Genomic DNA, 19,905 nt, shown 5'->3' with positions numbered 1-19,905 from the left:
CTTTTCTGATTCAACATGTATGTGTTCTACTGATGAGTATTGGTAGAAAAATCACAGCTGTTGGCCTCAATGTTACCCTTCTAGACTAGTGATGTTGGCTGCACCTTCATCTAGTGTTTGGATTGCTGAGCAGTGTTCTGTTCTTTTAGGCTACCTTGAAGATGCTGTTGGATCACCTGAAACTGGTGGCTTCTTACCATGAAGTAAATAAGATGACATGCCAGAATTTAGCTGTGTGTTTCGGCCCAGTATTACTGAGCCAGAGGCAGGAGACTACCAACCATAACAACAGAGTCTTCACAGACTCAGAAGAGCTTGCTAGCGCTCTGGACTTCAAAAAACACATCGAAGTTCTTCACTATTTACTCCAGCTGTGGCCAGGTACTGTTCCATTAACCTGATCAAGGAAACAATGTCAAACCATTGCTGTCTGTGTTTACGGTGTGGCAGTTCATGTCAATTCACAGGGTGACTGAGCAGCATTGCATTCCTAAAGCAAGAGGTATGATGACATCACCTATTAATCTGAAGAAATCATGACAGTATTATAATCTTCTCTTTGTACTTGGCCAGTTTGTTTAGTGGGACATTTGTTGTTTTACCTGCATTCTTAGCAAGTGGCTGAGTTTGAATATAACGTTAGAAATAGGAAAGAATGCTTATAGAATCATGGAATCAACCAGGTTGGAAGAGTAAATGTGAGTAAAGACACTAGAAAATACAGACCCAGTGGCAGTATGGTTTCCACATCTGAACTGAGGGTTGTTGAGGTATTTGGGGTTTGTCTTGTCTTCTTTTTTTTTTGCCTCTGCTCTCCTGCTTTGACCATTCAGGTTTATCTGTGTGTGGAATCCATTAATTGTCTGGTCCCTGAAATGTCTGAAGGTTTACTTCACCAAATTATTTTAAAGGGCAGAAATAGTTGGGAATATTCTTACAATAAGAGCAGTGCAACTTTGAGTTGTTTTTGGAGAGCTTTGTTTAAGAAAAAAATGTTTCCAAAAGAAAACACACCAAAATGCCCAACCCAAACAAACAAGAAAAAACAGACCAAAACATAGAGTCATAGAATCAGCCACGTTGGAAGAGACCTCCAAGATCATCGAGTGCAACCTATCGCCCAACCCTATCCAATCATAGAATCAACCAGGTTGGAAGAGACCTCCAAGATCATCCAGTCCAACCTAGCACCCAGCCCTATCCAATCAGCTAGGCCATGGCACTAAGTGCCTCATCCAATCTTTTCTGCAGCACCTCCAGGGATGGTGCCTCCACCACCTCCCTGGGCAGCCCATTCCAATGCCAATCACTCTCTCTGGGAAGAACTTCCTCCTAACATCCAGCCTAGGCCTCCCTTGGCACAGCTTGAGGCTGTATCCCCTTGTTCTGTTGCTGCTTGCCTGGCAGAAGAGACCAACTCCACCTGGCTACAGCCTCCCTTCAGGTAGTTGTAGACAGCAATGAGGTCACCCCTGAGCCTTCTCTTCTCCAGGCTGCACACCCCCAGCTCCCTCAGCCTCTCCTCACAGGGCTGTGCTCCAGGCCCCTCACCAGCTTCATCGCCCTTCTCTGGACACATTTCAGTATCTCAACATCTCTCTTGAATTGAGGAGCTCAGAACTGGTCACGGGACTCAAGGTGTGGCCTGACCAGGGCTGAGTACAGAACAAGAATTACCTCCCTTGTCCTGCTGGCCACACTGTTCCTGAGCCAGGCCACGATGCCATTGGCTCTCTCATGTTCAGCTACTCTCTACCAGTACCCCCAGGTCCCTTTCTGCCTGGCTGCTCTCCAGCCACTCTGTCCCCAGCCTGTAGCACTGCTTGTGGTGGTTGTGGCCAAAGTGCAGAACCCTGCACCTGGCCTTGTTAAATCTCATCCCATTGGCCTCTGCCCACCCATCCAGCCTGTCAAGGTCCCTCTATAGGGCTCTCCTACCCTCCAATGATGTATGCACATTCACTGGGTTTGGGGGTTGTTCTCAATAAAAAATGACATGGAATTCTAGTAGTCAACCTCTTGGAAACCTTGTCTGCCTGAAAATAATAGTGAAAGGGGAGTTAGTGTGACATATCACAGTATCACAGTATCACAGTATCACCAAGGTTGGAAGAGACCTCACAGATCATCAAGTCCAACCCTTTACCACAGTGCCCAAGGCTAGACCATGGCACCAAGTGCCACATCCAACCTTGCCTTGAACTGCCCCAGGGACGACGACTCCACCACCTCCCCAGGCAGCCCATTCCAGTGCCTAATGACTCTCTCAGTGAAGAACTTTCTCCTCACCTCGAGCCGAAATTTCCCCTGGCGCAGCCTGAGGCTGTGTCCTCTTGTTCTGGAGCTGGCCACCTGAGAGAAGAGAGCAACCTCCTCCTGGCCACAACCACCCCTCAGGTAGTTGTAGACAGCAATAAGGTCACCCCTGAGCCTCCTCTTCTCCAGGCTAAACAACCCCAGCTCCCTAAGCCTCTCCTCGTAGGGCTTGTGCTCAAGGCCTCTCACCAGCCTCGTCGCCCTTCTCTGGACACGCTCAAGCATCTCAGTGTCCTTCCTAAACTGGGGGGCCCAGAACTGAACGCAGTACTCGAGGTGTGGTCTGACCAGTGCAGAGTACAGGGGCAGAATGACCTCCCTGCTCCTGCTGACCACACCACTCCTGATACAAGCCAGGATGCCACTGGCTCTCTTGGCCACCTGGGCACACTGCTGGCTCATGTTCAGGCGGGTATCAATCAGTACCCCCAGATCCCTCTCTGTCTGGCTGCTCTCCAGCCACTCCGACCCCAGCCTGTATCTCTGCATGGGGTTGTTGTGGCCAAAGTGCAGCACCCTGCACTTTGAGCTATTGAACCCCATCCCATTGGCCTCTGCCCATCTGTGCAGGCGGTCAAGGTCCCGCTGCAGAGCCCTTCTGCCCTCCAGCTCAGTCACATCTGCCCCCAGCTTAGTGTCATCTGCAAACTTGCTGATGACTGACTCGATGCCCTCATCCAGATCATCTATGAAGATGTTAAAGAGGATGGGGCCCAGCACTGATCCCTGAGGGACACCACTAGTGACTGGCCGCCAGCTGGATGTGGCACCATTCACCACCACTCTCTGGGTCCGGCCCTCCAGCCAGTTCCTAACCCAGCACAGAGTGTTACCATCCAAGCCGCGGGCTGACAGCTTAGCCAGCAGTTTGCTGTGGGGGACAGTGTCAAAGGCCTTGCTGAAGTCCAGATAGACCACATCCACAGGCCTCCCCACATCCACCAAGCGGGTCACCTGATCATAGAAGGAGATCAGGTTAGAAAGGCAGGATCTGCCCTTCCTAAACCCATGCTGGCTGGACCTGAGATCTTTGCCATCCCTCAGGTGCGCAGTTATTGGCCCCAAGAGAACCTGCTCCATCAGTTTCCCTGGCACTGAGGTCAGGCTGACGGGTCTGTAGTTCCCAGGTTCCTCCATCCGACCCTTTTTGTGGATGGGGACCACGTTGGCCATTTTCCAGTCTCCTGGAACCTCTCCGGTGAGCCAGGACTGCTGGAAAATGATGGAGAGTGGCTTGGCCAGCTCAGCTGCCAGCTCTCTCAGCACCCTGGGATGGATCCCATCTGGTCCCATGGACTTGTGGGTGTCCAGATGGCTCAGCAGGTCCTGAACTAATTCCTCATGAATTTCCAGGGGAACACACTGCTCCCCGACCCCATCCCCCAGTTTAAGAGGCCATTTGCCTCCTCCTCCTCTCTCCTTACTGTTGAAAACTGAGGCAAAGAAGGCATTCAGGACCTCTGCCTTTGCTTCATCATCAGTTATAGTGTTCCCCTCCTGGTCCAGTAAGGAGTGGAGGGTCTTCTTGCCCTTCCTTTTAGCATTGATAAATTTATAAAAGTGTTTTTTGTTAAATTTCACGGAAGTGGCCAGCCTAAGTTCTAGCTGGGCCTTAGCCTCTCTAATTTTTCTCCTACATAGTCTGGCTACCTCCTTAAACACATCAGGAGAAGCCTTCCCCTCCTTCCAGAGGCGATACACCCTCTTTTTCTCCCCCACTTCCTTCAGGAGCTCTTTGCTCATCCAGGCTGGTCGCCTCCCCCTGCGGCTCATCTTTCGGCACGTGGGAACTGCCAGTTCCTGTGCCTTCAAGAGCTCCTGTTTAAAGTAAGTCCAACCATCCTGGACCCCTTTGTTCTCAAGAACTGCTGCCCAGGGGACATTGGAAATAAGTTCCTTGAGCAAATTGAAGTTTGCCCTCCTAAAGTCCAAGGTGTAGGTTTTGTTGAGGTGCCTCCCTACCTCCCTGTATATTGAAAACTCCACTAACTCGTGGTCGCTACACCCTAGGCAGCCTCCCACTATCACATCTCCTACCAGCCCTTCTCTGTTGGAGAGCAGCAGGTCAAGCTGAGCTTGACCCCTAGTAGGCTCGTTTAACAGTTGGGTCATGAAGCTGTCCTCCATGCACTCCAGAAATCTCCTGGACTGCCTCCTCTCTGCTGAATTAAGTTCCCAGCAGATATCTGGCAGGTTAAAGTCACCCACAAGGACAAGATCTGAAGATCTTGAGACAGCCTCCAACTGTTTGTAAAATATCTCATCTGTTCCCTCATCCTGGTTGGGTGGTCTGTAACAGACTCCAACCAGGATGTCAGATTTATTAGTCCTACCTCTGATTTTAATCCACAGGGTCTCTACCCCTTCATCCCTCACTTCTAGCTCAATGGCATGGAGTGACTCTCTAATATACAGGGCCACCCCTCCTCCTCTTCTCCCTTGCCTATCTCTCCTGAAAAGGTTATATCCCTCCAGTATAACAGCCCAGTCATGTCTGTCGTCCCACCAAGTTTCTGAAATGGCAACTAATATGCAGCTTCATATGAGCTTGAAGCAACTGAAGACACTTCTGCTCCCTTGACAGCTGCAGCTGGTTAGCCCCAAGGCTGCTGACCACCAAAAAGAAACTTCTACTCAGGTCAGTCAGCAATGGGAAATGTGAGCAGAGAAGGAGGGAGATGAAGCACTCTTTACACAGCAGGAGCTAAGCATGAAACTGGAGATAGCATATGGCATGGCTGCTGTGGGAAACAAGAACAGGATAATGTAGCTCTTCCCACAGGAGTGAGCATTGCTGTACAGGGGGCAGGAGTGGGTTAAGTAGTAGAATTTTCCTAAGAGGGAGCTGAAGCCTATCCCCTATTTGCAAGAACTGTGCAAGGCTGTGCTAAAATGGGTGTGACATACGAATGCAGAAGCGAGCAGGTGAACACCATGCAGTGTAAACATAACAGTTGGACCCAGCAGAAGGGTCACAGTCTGGTCCCTTATGTTTAATCTTCTGTAGATTGAGATAGCTCAGTAATGAACATGTTGTCCAATACTTCAGCTTCCGTATTTCTCCAGCCTGAAAACAAATAGTCCTTGTTGGGATAGACCATGTAATACTGGCATTATCATCCTCAACTCATGCTCCTTTGTCTTAATGGAGCAGTCTAAACAGAAGGGCTTCTGTTACAGTAAGGGGAGGATGGGGAAGAAACAGTGATTGTTATTGCATATTACTGTGCAAGACATAAAGCAAAAATAAAATTCCTTGGAGAGACCCAGAAAGAGAAGTGCTGGGCACATCTCAGGACCAAGCCCTTGTGCCTGTGTGTGAGGAGCCTAACAAGGAGTGGCTGAGGTGGTGAAGAGCACAGGCTTGTGCATGCCATGTTTTCCATAGGGAATGGGCATAGGAGGTCTGTGCTGCTAATTACAAGAGGTAATGATCTGTATAAAACCAGGAGAAGTTTTGCAGCTCAGATGCTTGATTGGCACAGGTCAGTAAATGTATTTGTGCTATTTACCATAGGAAGCCAGTAAGAGTGGAGGAGACTTAATAACTTGTGCTGTGTAATCGTGGGCTCAGGTAACGCTGCCATCAGACCTGTCTGAGTGTGCACCTGGCTCGGGGTTGTGGCTGTCTAGAGAAATGAGTGCAAACGAGCTGCTGTAATAGCACACAACGTTAGGGCAAAAGAGAACTTCAACTCTTGCTGTGTCTTCACCTTCTACTCTAGGTGCTTCTCAGCAGTGGTATTTTTATTGTTGTAACCTCTTTTGCTCTGCCTGCTTTCTGTTACTTCTTTAGCCTGGGTGTGAAGCGTGTGAGCTGAGCTGTTTGCTTTTCTTTGATCCAGAGCCAAATGGTGATTAAGTCACACAGTGAATCTAATCAGTGCTGCAGGAGCTTCTACTTTCGATGGGCTTCTCCGTTGTGATTTGAATCCGGCATGAATCTTCAAAACTGGGCTTTTACAGTAGTTTTTCCAATTATTTTACATCAAGTAGTGGCAGAAAAAGTCATAGTGGAATGTGTTGGCTGTAAGCTTGCATGTACTCATGCATGCTGTTAGTGTGTGACAAAAAGGGAGGACAGTGGGCCTATGTCATGAACTTCTGTTGCAGCATGGACTCAGTCTGACTGATTTAACTTCTGTCTTCCAGTACATCACTCACCCATCAAAGAACCAGCACATCTGAATGCACCTCCTGAGCACCCATCCTCGCTGAATTACCTGAGGCCCAAGAGGCAGAGACCTCAGATGCTGAATCTGAGCAGTACTGAGATGTCTGGAGTACTCAGACCAAGGCCAGCAGGTCTAGACAGTCCATCAAGCAACCGCTATGCTGGGGACTGGAGTAGTTGTGGGGAGAATTACTTCTTAAACACCAAAGACTACCTGAGTGAAGCAGACTATGATGATGTCCCTTCAGAAGATACAGAGAGTGGAGATGACAGCAGCAAAGCCGATGAGTCGAATGCCCTGGTAAGGCACCCGCAGCCCAGCTCTGGAGAGCACACGTTTCACAACTACTTGACAGTGCAAGCAATAGACTCAGCAGTGGACCACAGAGCAAACCTCAAGGACCTGCAGGAAAGTATTGATACTCTGATAGGAAACCTGGAAAAGGAACTCAACAAAAACAAATTAAATATTAGTTATTAAATCCTATCCTACACAACACCTTCTCCTTGTGCCTCCACGCCCTTCACAAGGCTTCCCACAGCTGTGTAAGGACTGACAGTGTCCCTTAATGCCTTATAGTAGGGCCACAGCTCACCTGGCATTAATAAATGTTAAGCCATTCTGTTACATTTCTGCCTTTCTGTTAGAAGATGTTGGCCTGATTTGGGTGTTGGAGACAAGCTGAGAGGCCATGAGGTGAGTGAGTCCACATCGTGACATTTCTCCCTAAAAACACTATGCACTTAGGTGGTCTAGGCAATACCTGGCAGAAGATAAAGCAATATTTCCACTGCCAGTGGCAGCAGAACTCCTTGTTCCTAAAACCTTGGCTCCGGTACAGATGTTCCTCTCAAAAGAGGATGAACGCTGCTTGGCCTGAGTTTTGCAGCATGGACTTCAGATAGACTTCTTCTTCTATATATGCAATGGCTGCTACAAAAAATGCTCTTTATATATATATATATATTATTTATATATGAAGTTTTAATTGTACAAATACTAATGTATTCCTGTATTAACACTTTTCAGTAATTATTTAAACAAGCAGAAAGGAAATATTTTTCTAACCTTGTTTGTGTCTATATATATATATATATCTGTGTGTAAATGTGCATGTGTCTTTAGCCACCTTTGAGGAGGAGAAGTCTCTCAGAATGACAAAATTGATTCTTTTCTAGGAAGACATAAGCAGTGATGCCAACTGAAGTTACCTCTTGGGTAACACAGCGTTTGATTTATGCACAGAAACATGGCCAGAGAGAAGGCAGGGTGAATGATTAATATAAATGACCTTGTTTGTTGCAGGGGCATCAGTTCCCAGGTGTTGACTATTAGCTCTCACTCCTCCCTGCCTACTATCTTTTATCTCTTTTTTCCCCTTCCCTCTTTATGTTATTTTTCATGCATAAAGGAGATCTGGAAGTTATTTACTGTTCAAAAAGTACTTCTGATTTGTCCTTGTAACCTGTTACTTTATTCTTGATGTTTCAGTGCTTTTTTTTTTCTCCAGGGTTACACGTTGAGGTACTTTTGTCTGACTGCTGGTGGTTAGACATGTTTGAGCCCCCCTCCGAAGTCCTGTGGCGCTGGAGATGTGAGACTCCAGTTCTGCACAAAAGCAGTTACGTAGGATCACAGGATGTTAGGGGTTGGAAGGGACCCAGGGAGATCATCGAGTTACTTTCCCATTTGAGTATTTTATTTACCTCATCACCCAAAAATGGAAATCCAAATTGTTACATGGAGTTGAGTGATCTTACCTCTGGGAAGTTTGGGTGGGATTGCTGTTCATTGACTGTTAGATTCAGCCCTCACCTCCTCTCATTTCATCTTTTGTCATTAGTAGTTTGTGGCAAATAATTGGAAGTGTCATGTTAGGGAAACATATTTGTGGCTTAATTAAAAGTAGCTACCAAACTGCAGAGAAATGTTTTGATAGTCCCTCTAACCAAAGGGAGATGTAGTCATTCCTTGTCCTTCACAAGTCATCCCCAGTAAGGAAAGGGGGCATTTGGGCAGCTGGAGGTGAGAGGGTTATGCATTTTTAGAGATCAAACACTAAGGTGGCAAGTTAGAACTTAATTCTCTTCATCTTTTTGGTACAACGTTGGCATCCCACCATGGCTTCCCAGTGACCCTGTGGGTAAGTGCTACTCTGCTAACCCATCCTTCCTTACATGGCTTAATTCGAGAGTTATTTATTTACAGTAGCAAGGAAATAAGAATTGCTATGGCAAACTTCACCCCTCTTTTCTAAGGAATTATTTTAGCATGGTTTCAAATGGTTTATTCAATCTCATTAATTTATTTTTTTGTAAGCATTAAAAGATGCAAAACAATTACTGCAATATAATGATAATGTATGAAAATGTAAATTTAACCTGAGGCATTTATCAAGAAATCGCTGTATTTTTTTAAACTTTTATACCTACAGAATGTGCATTCTTTTTAAACTATAAATTGAAACCCTAAATAAAATCTGAATTAAGGACACAATCTCACTAAGCGTAGTTGGTGGTTATTTAAATCTGTCTTAAGCCATAGAAACGTAGAATCGCCCAGCCCTGTCCAGTCAACTAGACCATGGCATTAAATGCCTCATCCAGGCTTTTCTTGAACACCTCCAGAGGCAGTGACTCCACCACCTCCCTGGGCAGCCCATTCCAATGCCAATCGCTCCTTTTGTGAAGAACTTCCTCCTAACATCCAGCCTAGGCCTCCCCTGGCACAGCTTGAGACTGTGTCCCCTTGTTCTGTTGCTGCTTGCCTGGCAGGAGAGACCAACCCCCACCTGGCTACAGCCTCCCTTCAGGTAGTTGTAGACAGCAAAGAGGTCAGCCCTGAGCCTCCTCTTCTCCAGGCTAAACAACCCCAGCTCCCTTAGCCTCTCCTCACAGGGCTTTGTTCCAGGTCCCTCACCAGCTTCGTCGCCCTTCTCTGGACATGTTCCAGTATCTCAACATCTCTCTTGAATTGAGGAGCTCAGAACTGGTCACGGGACTCAAGGTGTGGCCTGACCAGTGTTAAGTACAGAGGCAGAATAACCTCCCTTGTCCTACTGGCCACACTGTTCCTGATTCAGGCTAGGATGCCATTGGCTCTCTTGGCCACCTGGGCACACTGCTGGCTCATGTTCAGGATGATGATGCCATCTGTTTGCATTGGCTGCACAGGTGAATTAATTCCATAAATATATTTTCTTCTGTTATTTCTGAGTTGACCCAACACATCATTAAAAAAGAAACCCACATCAAACCAACTAAACCCGAAACAACAGACCACTGCTTAATTTAAATCCAAAAGGAGTAATATTCTAGAGAAGTTGCCAGACCAGTGTTGTGGCTACAGTTCTTCTGTTGCAGGATGTTGATGCTTTTGAACGTGGCCTGGCTTTTGCCCTGGCTGTGCAGGTGCATTGGCACTAGTCAAAAGATGTTTGGTGTTAAAGTTATTTGATTAACAATGTGAATTTAATATATCATTTATAATAGTTTAGATGATGGCCTTTCAGTATCTGAAGGGGGGCTACAAAAAAGCTGGGGGAGGGACTTTTTAGGCTATCAGGGAGTGACAGGACTAGGGGGAATGGAGCAAAGCTGGAGATGGGGGAGATTCAGACTGGATGCGAGGAGGAAGTTCTTCACCAAGAGAGTGGTGAGAGCCTGGAATGGGTTGCCTGGGGAGGTGCTTGAGGCTCCTTCCCTGGAGGGCCAGGCTGGATGAGGCTCTGGCCAGGCTGATCTAGGGTAGGGTGTCTCTGCCCATGGCAGGGGGGTTGGAGCTAGATGATCCTTGTGGTCCCTTCCAACCCTGACTGATGCTGTGTAAATGAGCACCTTTTGAATAAGTGTAAGCTTTTTCTTCAGGGGGGTTCTGTAACTTAGTGCAGCAGTTTGCTGCTCTATCAACTTCAACAATTTAACCTTGCAACATTTAATGACTTGATAAACTGTGTCAGTGTTCATCTAACTGGTTAAAATACAAGTAAAGCATTGATAATATTCACATGAAATATTCATCTTTATTCCAGTTATAACCACTTGTGGAGCCTGTTTTTGTTTCTTGGCAATCCTCTCTTGATGAGACATTTCCCAGCAGGTTTTCTGTCACGTTCTGTCCATTCTGTATGTTCTTATATTTTGTATAATTGTTTATATAATTTGGTCAAGCCGCATTCTTCTTATGACTGTTACAGGTTCTTAATGATCAGGATTAGTGTGAGAATTGCCCTAATCCAGAAATCTTCACAGAGAGAGTGATTTCCCATTGGAATGGGCTGCCCAGGGAGGTGGTGGAGGCACTGTCCCTGGAGGTCTTCAAGAAAAGCCTGGCTGAGGTACTCAGTGCCATGGTCTAGTTGATTGGATAGGGCTGGGTGATAGATTGGCCTGGATGATCTTGGAGGTCTCTTCCAACCTGGTTGATTCTATGGTTCTATGATCTAGTAGATTAAAACAACTTGCTTATATCAAAGTAGAACTTCTGGGATGTTTTAGTACCAAAGAGCAGTCTCCTCCCTTCACAGGTTGTGATTTGCAGGGCAGAGCTCCTGTTGAAGCTTCTGAGCACAGCCGGGAACTTCCCTTACCAAACTCTAACCTCTGTTCTCTGCTTGGTATAACTCAGTTTGACATCAGGAGCAGCTCCTCTTCTGCTCTTACCATGGCTAGAAGAGGTTTAATGCAGAGGGTGGAGCATGCAGCTGTGTTCAGAGAGCAGATGTCTCTGGAGCATGTGGACTTCCTTCAAGTGTGACGGCTGCTTCACAGGTAAAGAATGGATACAACTGCTTTTACAGAAGGAGTTCCAAGACTCTCACCAAACCCATGCAGTATGCAAATTGTCATACCCAAGTGTGGGGCAGTGATGGCCAAGTGCTGGGCTGAGTAGCAACCGAGAATCAGTTTGTAGTCTCCAGTGAAAAGCAGAAATGCACCTCTAGGTCTGTGCAACTCTGTGCTGCCAGCCGTTAAGGATATGACACACTTAGGTGTGTTCAGGAATGGACTAGGCCTGTTGGTAGATTTTTCATTGCTGTTTTGTTAAACAGGATTGTTCAAATGCTGCTTGTGCTGTGTGGCTGATCCAGCTTACACAAGCTGCTGCTCCTCCGTTTTCAGCTTCCCAAAGTGGCTTATTACAGGAGCATGCAAGGTGGTGTGGGATGTGGAATAGAGGGGTGACAGCATGATCTTGGACTGGTGTGAGATGCTAGAGACCTACATCCACAGACACCTCAGACCTTCAGATCTGTCTCTCCCAAATGCCTAACCTATGTGGGTGTTTATTAATGCACCAGGCAAGAAGTAATAGCTGCAGCTATTCAGACTTGTTCTAAAAATAGAGAGAAATGGCCCCAACAGAAGTAGATATTCAGGGTTTTTACAGAATAAATCTAAATCTGATAAGCTGGAAGCACATCTGGTATTTCTGCTGCCAGTTCTTAACCCCTTCACTTTCCTCCCCATTCCAAAGTACTGGGTCACCTTAACAGCAGAAATGTAATTTGTTAAAGAAGCCTTTGGGTCAAGTTCTGGAGACAGCAACAGTTGAAAGATGGGTAGTTGGGCCAGAGGAAGGACTGGTATTAGACTTGAGTGTAACTATGGTGCAGTTGTTTTCAAATGTTATCCTACTCAATTAACTTGGTTTCATTCTGTCTGTTTTGTTTTTTAAAGCCATGCAATTTGCCATGATTTCACCTAGCAAATTTTGGGGTTAACTTGTGAAGCAGTCTGCCATGTGATGATACGAAGCCAACTGCGAGTATTTGAACATCTAGGGTTGTTTTAGAGGGGATAAAAGATCACAGTGAGATGTTTAATCTTGTGTCTCTTCTTGTTATTTGGGAATAGACTACTCCTTTTCCGTTGCTGGATTGCTGCAGCTCCCCAGTCTGCTTTGCTCTGTGGACAAAGGGTCTCATCAGCAGAGCCCTCATCCATTGCCTAGGTGTCCTCACTGTTGGGAAAACCCAGCTGAAATCTGACTGTCTTCTGCAATACTTTCTTAATCAACCCTCTTAAAAGTGCCTCTGTGGTGGAGACCAAGGTTCATATTGAGGCTGCTGCCTCTTGTGGGTTGTAGTGACAGAACTACAGAGGAAAAGAAATGGTTGCACTTTCCAGGTAAGCTGTGACCATATGGGTGACTTGAAAAATGTATACACAGCTTGCAGCACTGTTAATCAAAAATCTAGAGGAAGGTCATCTGAGGTGGTGTTCTAACAAAGTCCAGGTCTGATAACAGGGAGCTGAGCTTTTTAATTAGTTGGTTGTGTGATATTTGCATATCTGTATGGAGCAGGCTGTTAAATATTGATTTAGCAGAGAACCTGTGTTCTCTTCCTGTTTGAGCTGTGACTGCAAACACCGTGCTGCAGGTGGGAGGAATGTGTTTGGTTTTAATTTAAAGGTAGCTAATATAAGGGGCAAGAAATATTATTGTAGCATTTAAACTTTAACAAACAAAGGGCTGTTTTTCAAACTATGTTCTCTCTTCAAACCAAAGTTCAGTCCAAGTGATAAAAGTATGTGATGGGAAGATATTGAAGTGGCATGTTTTTAACACTGCCTAAAACCAAACAACAATGTTTAGTTCAGGACATAGGAGCTTCATGCTGCTCCTGTTTTGTGCTTGCCTATGCTCCACTCTGAGCTGAAGCACTAGGGCTGACTGTCATTTGTCAGCTGAAGATCCTCTCTGCAAATCCCCATGTGGCAGTCATCTTTTGTGCTTTACTGTCTAGTGTGACCATATGGATATTTGTTTGACAGGAGCCTGTGAGCCTCAGAGAGTTTGGTGAGTCATGGAAAGAGTGAAGTCACCCGTATAGAGTTTAATCTGTCCTCCTCCAATAAGTTTAATTTCTACTTGATAGGCTCTGCTCAGTTACACAGTACCTGACCTGGCCATTGAAACCCAGCAACCAGCAGAGCGCTGCTTACAAAAGAGTCATCTCTGGATGGGGGATGAAGGTTAATATTCACGAGCTGTGACTCGTTTACACTGGTAAATGTTAAGGCCTCTGCATGACACCATTGGGTCTCTTCCAGCAGTGATCCTCTTCTGACAGAAGTTCACACACTTGAGAGCTGCACTGCGCTTGGCAAAAGCTGCTTGTTCTAACACACACAGATTTCTTTGAGGCAGCAATATATTAGAATGGCTTTAATTCTCTGTTTGTAAGCATTTGCCAGGCTCAGGTGGCAATCGTTTTCTAATCTGATGATGGTGGGTCAAAGTGGCTCAGCCTGTGAAGTTTGGAGGGTTTATCAGTACTGTGGGCAGAGCTATGCTTTTGGTTCATCTTGTTTAGTCCTCCCATAGTGTATCAATGTATGGATTCAGCACAAGTCCGAGGGGCTTGTGATAGCCCAGTCCTTTATTGTCTCAAAACAATGGATGTGGCAGGACCAGGCTGATAGCCTGTAACACATTGAATATTTGTTGTGGCTGCACTTAAGAGAACAGAACCAGACTGCTGTTGTTGAGGAAGCATTGGTGTTCAGTTCATAAGCAGAAGCATTATATGATGCTTTTTGAGCATTGCAGTAGTTGTCTCAAGATAGATTGTCTCTTCCCTGCTGTAATCTGCATGTGCTATTTGGGATAGCAATTGCTTGTGGCAGTTGTGGTGGTAAAGTAAAACTAGTGAACGATGAAATTATCTTTAGCATAAAGAAAAGGCCATTGTTCCTAAGTTTCATGAGCTGCAATGGCTCATTGATTTTTAAGAGCAATTCAAGGTCTGGTTTTGATCTTTAAATCCCTCATGTGAGAGCGCAGCCATTGCATGAGGAGTTCTTCCTTCCATCTCCCTGTATTACTGTGTGTATTGGTGTGATTTAAGCTTCCCAGAGACTCAAAATACCTAACAGAAGAATATAATAATAGGATGCCTTCCCTTCTCCCCTGCTTTGGAAAGAAAGGAATTAGATGTAGAGTGAAAAGGGGTAAAACACCCAAATAATAGTCTTCCTTCAATTTGGAAGTTAAGAAACCACCAAAACTTGAACAATAAATAAAAGCTATTTAAGGTAGGGGAGTTACAGAAAGGTATAGGGAAGGGAAATAAGATACAAATATATATATATATATATATATATATACACACAACCAGATTGATGGCAGTGGATGGAGGCAGATTCAGGAAGGGGTTGTTGTCCCACCATGTGGTAGGGTGGTCAGGTGGAAACAAACAGGAGCAGCAGGAAGAAGGGTGGTGCTATCGGGCAGGCAGGGAAGGCAAAGAGAAATAGGAAGTTCCTCTGTTTTATAGGGCCTAGACAGGAAGTAGGAGTGGGCTAACCACTGCACCTGGGGTCAAGTTCAGACCACCCCCAGGGAGGGTTAACCCTTTACACTGTGACTGTTGTTTAAGGTACCCATGTGCTCCCTTCCTTCAGTGGCAGCTCAGGGACACAGGGCTGCATAAGTCTGAGATGAGTGTTCTTCATTCTGCAGTGCTTTCTGTCAGCACTTCTCCACAGCAGGAAATGTTCTCAACATCTCAAACCCCACTGCTTGTCCCTAAGTTTTCAGGAGGAGTGAATACTTTGAGGATGGGGCAAGAGCTGACTGGCAGAATTTGCATGGCCTGTGGAGTAAGATGGATTCCCCTCTGATGGATACAAGTGGATCTAGATTGTAGGGGTGGATATGTTGGTTTGACCATCAGAGTTGTCTATAAGGTCTTTAGACTTTTATAGAGTCCTGACAGGTGCAAAACTTTGAAACCTATTATTTATATAGATTATTAACTATAACTGTATTAATGAAAGATGGTGGGGGAAGTGTGCCCAAAGGAGTTGTTCTCTAACCACGTTGTGTGTAAACAAATGAAACCATAATCTCTAGCTGCAGGATACTTTATTTCTGAAGCCAAACATGTTCTGCTTAAATAAGAGATCCTGAAATAAAAAGCTCACCGGTTCTAAAGCTGATACTGGGATCTAAGCATCTGATGAGGACAGTATTTCTTGTTCCTTGTTCCATTCCTGGTCCTAAATCTGTTAGTATCTGCTTCTCCACATCCAAAACACAGTATCATCTGCATTTTCTTGTTCTTCCATCTTTTGTTTTCTACAGAGCAGTCATACTCTGGAGGAAAAACACAAACCAGGCAATTATGCAGTGCTAAGCTTTGAAACCTATATGCAGCCCTAATGCTTTGCAGTGGATAGTACCAGTGCTACCACAAAGTAATGAAAATAGGCATCACCTAGGGTTAGATGGTTGGTATTAGTAAACCATTTACCAAACAAAGGGCAGTAAAAATCTTTCTGTGAATAAAGACTGGAAGGCTAGTGTCTCTCCTTCCCTGAAGGAGCCACGTTTGTAGGGAATTTGCCAACATGCAACTTTGTGGAAGAGCAGCTAATGTAAAAAGGAAATGCATAGCTGTTCAATGTCCATAGGAGCGTTAGAGCCTGCAGGAGTTTCACCTGAGCAAGAGCTGAACTTGAATAAAATAGGACCATCTATTCCACTCCTAAGAATTACAAATCTGAAATGAAGTGCTGCTAAGCTGTTCTGATTATGTCCACCTTGTTCACAGAATCACAGAATTAAGCAGGTTGGAAAAGACCTTCAAGATCATCTAGTCCAACCTAACACCTTCTAATTAGCTAAACCATGGCACTAAGTGCTTCAGCCAGCCTCCTTTTAAAAATCTCCAGGGATGGTGACTCCACCACCTCCCCAGGTAGCCCATTCCCATGCCAATCACTCTTTCCATGAAGAACTTCTTCTTAATGTCCAGCCTAAACTTGCCCTGGCACAGTTTGAGACTGTGTCCTCTTGTTCTGTCACTGGGTGCCTGAGAGGAGAGACCAACCCCCACCTGGCTACAACCTCCCTTCAGGTAATTGTAGACAGCAATGAGGTCTCCCCTTAGCCTCCTCTTCTCCAGGCTGAACACTCCCAGCTCCCTCAGCCTCTCCTCATAGGGCTATGCTCCAGCCCCCTCACCAGCCTTGATGCCCTTCTCGGGATATGTTCCAGCACCTCAACATCTTTCTTAAATTGAGTGGCCCAGAACTGGGCACAGTACTCAAAGTGTGTTCTCTACAACTACCTGAAAGGAGATTGGTATGAGGTGGTGGGTGTCGACCTCTTCCCCAGAGTAACAACCTACAAGACAAGAGGAAACAGCCTCATGTTGTGCCAGGGGAGACGGGTTGGACATTAGGAAATACTTCTTTCCCAAAAATGTTGCCAAGCCCAGGCTGCCCAGGAAAGTGGTGGAACCATCATCCCTGGAGGGCCTGAAAACCTGTGTTGATGTGCTGAGAGATGTCCTGATTTTTGAATAGTGGGAACTATGAGAAGTCCTGCTTAGCAAAACAGGTGCCTTTTAATAACCCACAAAAACAGACAACATTTTATACATTCCAAGTGCAACATACTGTTTTCTCCCTCTGGGCCTCCAGCTGCATTTCAGTTCTGTTTTGGGTTTAAACTGATAATAATCTTGAAACTCTTGTTCACAGTACTTCAGATACTTGACTTCTCTTTCAAAATAATCAAGTACATTGGCATGCTGTAAACACAAAGACAAACAAGGGTCGTTACGCACCCAAAGAAAAGGAACTACTGCTGCTGAGTGGAATGGTATTATTAACTGATCTATGCTGGGAATATAAGTATCTCTATCCAAGTAATGTGCAGCAGAATAGTAGGAAAAAATGTGGATTGAAATCAATTGATTTATGGATACAAATACCCATGGGGTACAACAACTTTTATTTGAGTAGGTCATCCTTCAGGAACCTGCACCGAGTAACTGAAACAGTTTCAGGTTAGTGATTGCATTAAATCAGTCCAAATCTCCACTGATCCAGCTTCAGGAACAAAGAAATCTTAAAATGTCATATTTTAGTATTACACTATGCATTTCTCTGAGATTCTGTGTTTTAGTTTTCTTTAGTCTTTTCAACTGCCTTGTATTTTTTGTTGAATAATTCAGTTAGAATGACTGTAATCTAAATATTAGTAACTGCTCCCATGTTACTAGTTCCACAAATAGCATAATTCCAAAACATACAGAATTCGGGCTGAAGCAATGCATTTCCTCATGTAACAGCCCTTGGTTACCTCCTACCTTGCTTTGAGGAAGTTAATGTTACTAAAATGAGGCCACTGACCTGGTGTTAAATTGCTAAGTAAAGATAAACTAAAACTGCTTCCATTGTTTTCATGGCCCTTTGGTACAGATAGTTCTCGTTGCAAAAGAGAATGAATGAGCAGTAATGTTAGTAACAATTTGCAGAATGTGCTTTACCTAAGCTAAACCAGGATGTGTAAATCAAGGCACCAAATGCACAGGGGAAAAAAGATCATGCAAATGTGGCCAGGAAGGTGTAAAGAAAGATAAACTTTGTATATTTTCATTACTATGCACTGTACAGCGTTGTTTTAAAGCATGAAGCCAGGTGTAAATTTATGCACATGGAAAAAGTGCTGAACTCTTTATGGTGTTTTCATGTAGCCAGTTTGGAGCAGTGAAACTCTGCCAACTGTTAATCAGGTTTCTTTTAGAGGCCTCCTTTCTGAGCTCCTTGCAAGGCCATCTTTGCTGCAAGTGATTTTATGAGAACATGGCCACACTGATCACATATTAATTGCCATTCTGTTTTTTTTCCAAGCTGTTCTGTTTCTGTGTTGTTTTTTAGGATAAAGTGTTATGGAGATTAATAAAAATTCTTACCAACCTCATTCCTTGAAGGGTAGCTTAGTGTGTGACTGAGTTCCAAAACATGCAGTACTCCAAGATCATCAGAAACAGCTAAAAAATGCTGCATTGCTGAAAGATATTTGACAAAAAAACATGCAATCACTCTAAATTCCAACAGTAACACATATCTCCACCCAAACACAAGCTACAGAGGGTTGACTTTTGCTGTGGCCTTTGTTGGAAGCCTTATTGCTCTCTTATTTTCTTAATAAATTCAATTCCCTGCAAAGTGTATACTTTTTCAAACGTGTGGGTGAGTTTGTTTGTTTTGTTTAATTAAATAGTTTTAGTTCTCTATGCCATGGTAGTGCACTTAGAAAGGATGTATGCATTTTTGTGTATCCAGTGTAGTGTTGCAGTATGGACTTATTCGGGGAGATGGTGGAGTCGCCGTCCCTGGGGCAGTTCAAGGCAAGGTTGGACATGGCACTTGGTGCCATGGTCTAGCCTTGAGCTCTGTGGTAAAGGGTTGGACTTGATGATCTGTGAGGTCTCTTCCAACCCTGATGATACTGTGTGATACTGTGTGAAGATCATATGTAAGAGGATTAGTGTGCCTTGGTGACACAGGCAATTTTGCAAACAGGGTGGCACAGTAAAGAGCAATCAACATACGTGAGGCAATCCAGGGGCTGATGAAAGTGATCGCTGAGTTGGAGATGTTCTGGACATGAGATGGCTCATAAGTTTTATTCATTAAGTCCCAAATATCTATATTTCCATCATCTCTGCCAATGAAGAAAACTCCTGGTCTTGTTAAGGACCAGTGTCCTGCTGTGTTTCTTCCTGCAGAGCAACTTGACTGAAGGATTGGTCCACTCTTAATTTGTTTGAAAACAAATAAAAGAGATCCAACAATCAAATGGCACTGTCCACTCACTACTTCAAACTTTGAAGAAAGTTCACCATTTGAATTATTACAGAAATGTTATCAATAGCAAAATTAGTATCACCTTCTGCAGATAAAGAGGGGACTTGTGAGGACATAAAGATCTGATATCTAACTTCCAATCTATTAAGGTAATGCATCTATCTGCTGTTCAGATCTGTGGTCCTGAGGTTGTCAGGTGCAGCTGTACTCCTACATGAGAGGAACTGTAGGAAATCTCCACGTTGCTTTGTCTGCAGAAGATGAAAAGACTGCATCCTAAGTAGGAGTTCTTTAAACCTATTTAGCACACATTCTCTTTGTTCTTTTCTAGGAGCAGAAATAATTTGTTGAGAAGCTACAGTTTTTACAAGGTTGGAATTGAAGGTCACTTCATCTTTTTTTCTGTAAAAGGTAAGTTTACAAAGCTATTTCTAAAATACTTTTCTGTTGAGAAAGGAAAAAGAGAAAGGAAAAGTCCCCATACAAAATTTATGTCTAAATTACGAAGCATTGTGACTAAAGATACAGATTCTGAAGCTATTACAGTTCTGTCTTGTATATCTATCAATCATGGTACATCTGTGTTAGAGTAACTTACTGTAACCCCTTCTTTCCAGATGGCAAAACTCTGTCCTCCAATGCTTAGAAAGATGTCTTTAAAATATGGAGATATCTGTAAAGTGTTGATAGTTTCAGTGTGGATGGTGTATGTCTGACTGTGCTTCTGACCTAACAGAATGAAAAAGGCAGTTACTTCCAACTGGTCACTGTCTTCATGATGGCAGTTAAGCAGTAGGAAATGAGTG

At 44.5% G+C, this 19,905-nt stretch overlaps 2 protein-coding genes across 3 annotated transcripts in view; one reads left to right on the top strand and one right to left on the bottom strand.

Moving 5' to 3' along the window:
- Window positions 1–8,987, top strand: part of SYDE2 (synapse defective Rho GTPase homolog 2) — a 31,519-nt gene extending 22,532 nt beyond the window's left edge. The window contains exons 6-7 of one of the 2 annotated variants that reach the window (XM_064147926.1): window positions 150–381; window positions 6,469–8,987. In XM_064147926.1, the coding sequence (XP_064003996.1) occupies window positions 150–381; window positions 6,469–6,971 (735 nt within the window). In that variant the 3' untranslated portion in view covers window positions 6,972–8,987. Of the gene's footprint in view, window positions 1–149; window positions 382–5,833 lie in introns of both variants that reach the window. The other variant, XM_064147927.1, reaches the window with a different exon arrangement.
- A 6,358-nt stretch (window positions 8,988–15,345) lies between these two features.
- The window catches only part of DNAI3 (dynein axonemal intermediate chain 3), a 31,959-nt gene continuing 27,399 nt past the window's right edge, over window positions 15,346–19,905 (bottom strand). The window contains exons 19-23 of the mRNA XM_064147920.1: window positions 19,698–19,828; window positions 18,844–19,048; window positions 18,206–18,297; window positions 16,901–17,034; window positions 15,346–15,593 (exon numbers count right to left, since the gene is read on the bottom strand). Of these exons, the coding sequence (XP_064003990.1) occupies window positions 15,587–15,593; window positions 16,901–17,034; window positions 18,206–18,297; window positions 18,844–19,048; window positions 19,698–19,828 (569 nt within the window). The 3' untranslated portion in view covers window positions 15,346–15,586. The remainder of the gene's footprint in view (window positions 15,594–16,900; window positions 17,035–18,205; window positions 18,298–18,843; window positions 19,049–19,697; window positions 19,829–19,905) is intronic.

The sequence above is a fragment of the Pogoniulus pusillus genome, chromosome 8, assembly GCF_015220805.1.
Source record: "Pogoniulus pusillus isolate bPogPus1 chromosome 8, bPogPus1.pri, whole genome shotgun sequence".
Lineage (NCBI taxonomy): Eukaryota > Metazoa > Chordata > Aves > Piciformes > Lybiidae > Pogoniulus > Pogoniulus pusillus.
Note: the sequence above shows the minus strand (reverse complement) of the source record. Positions and strands in the feature narration are given on the sequence as shown.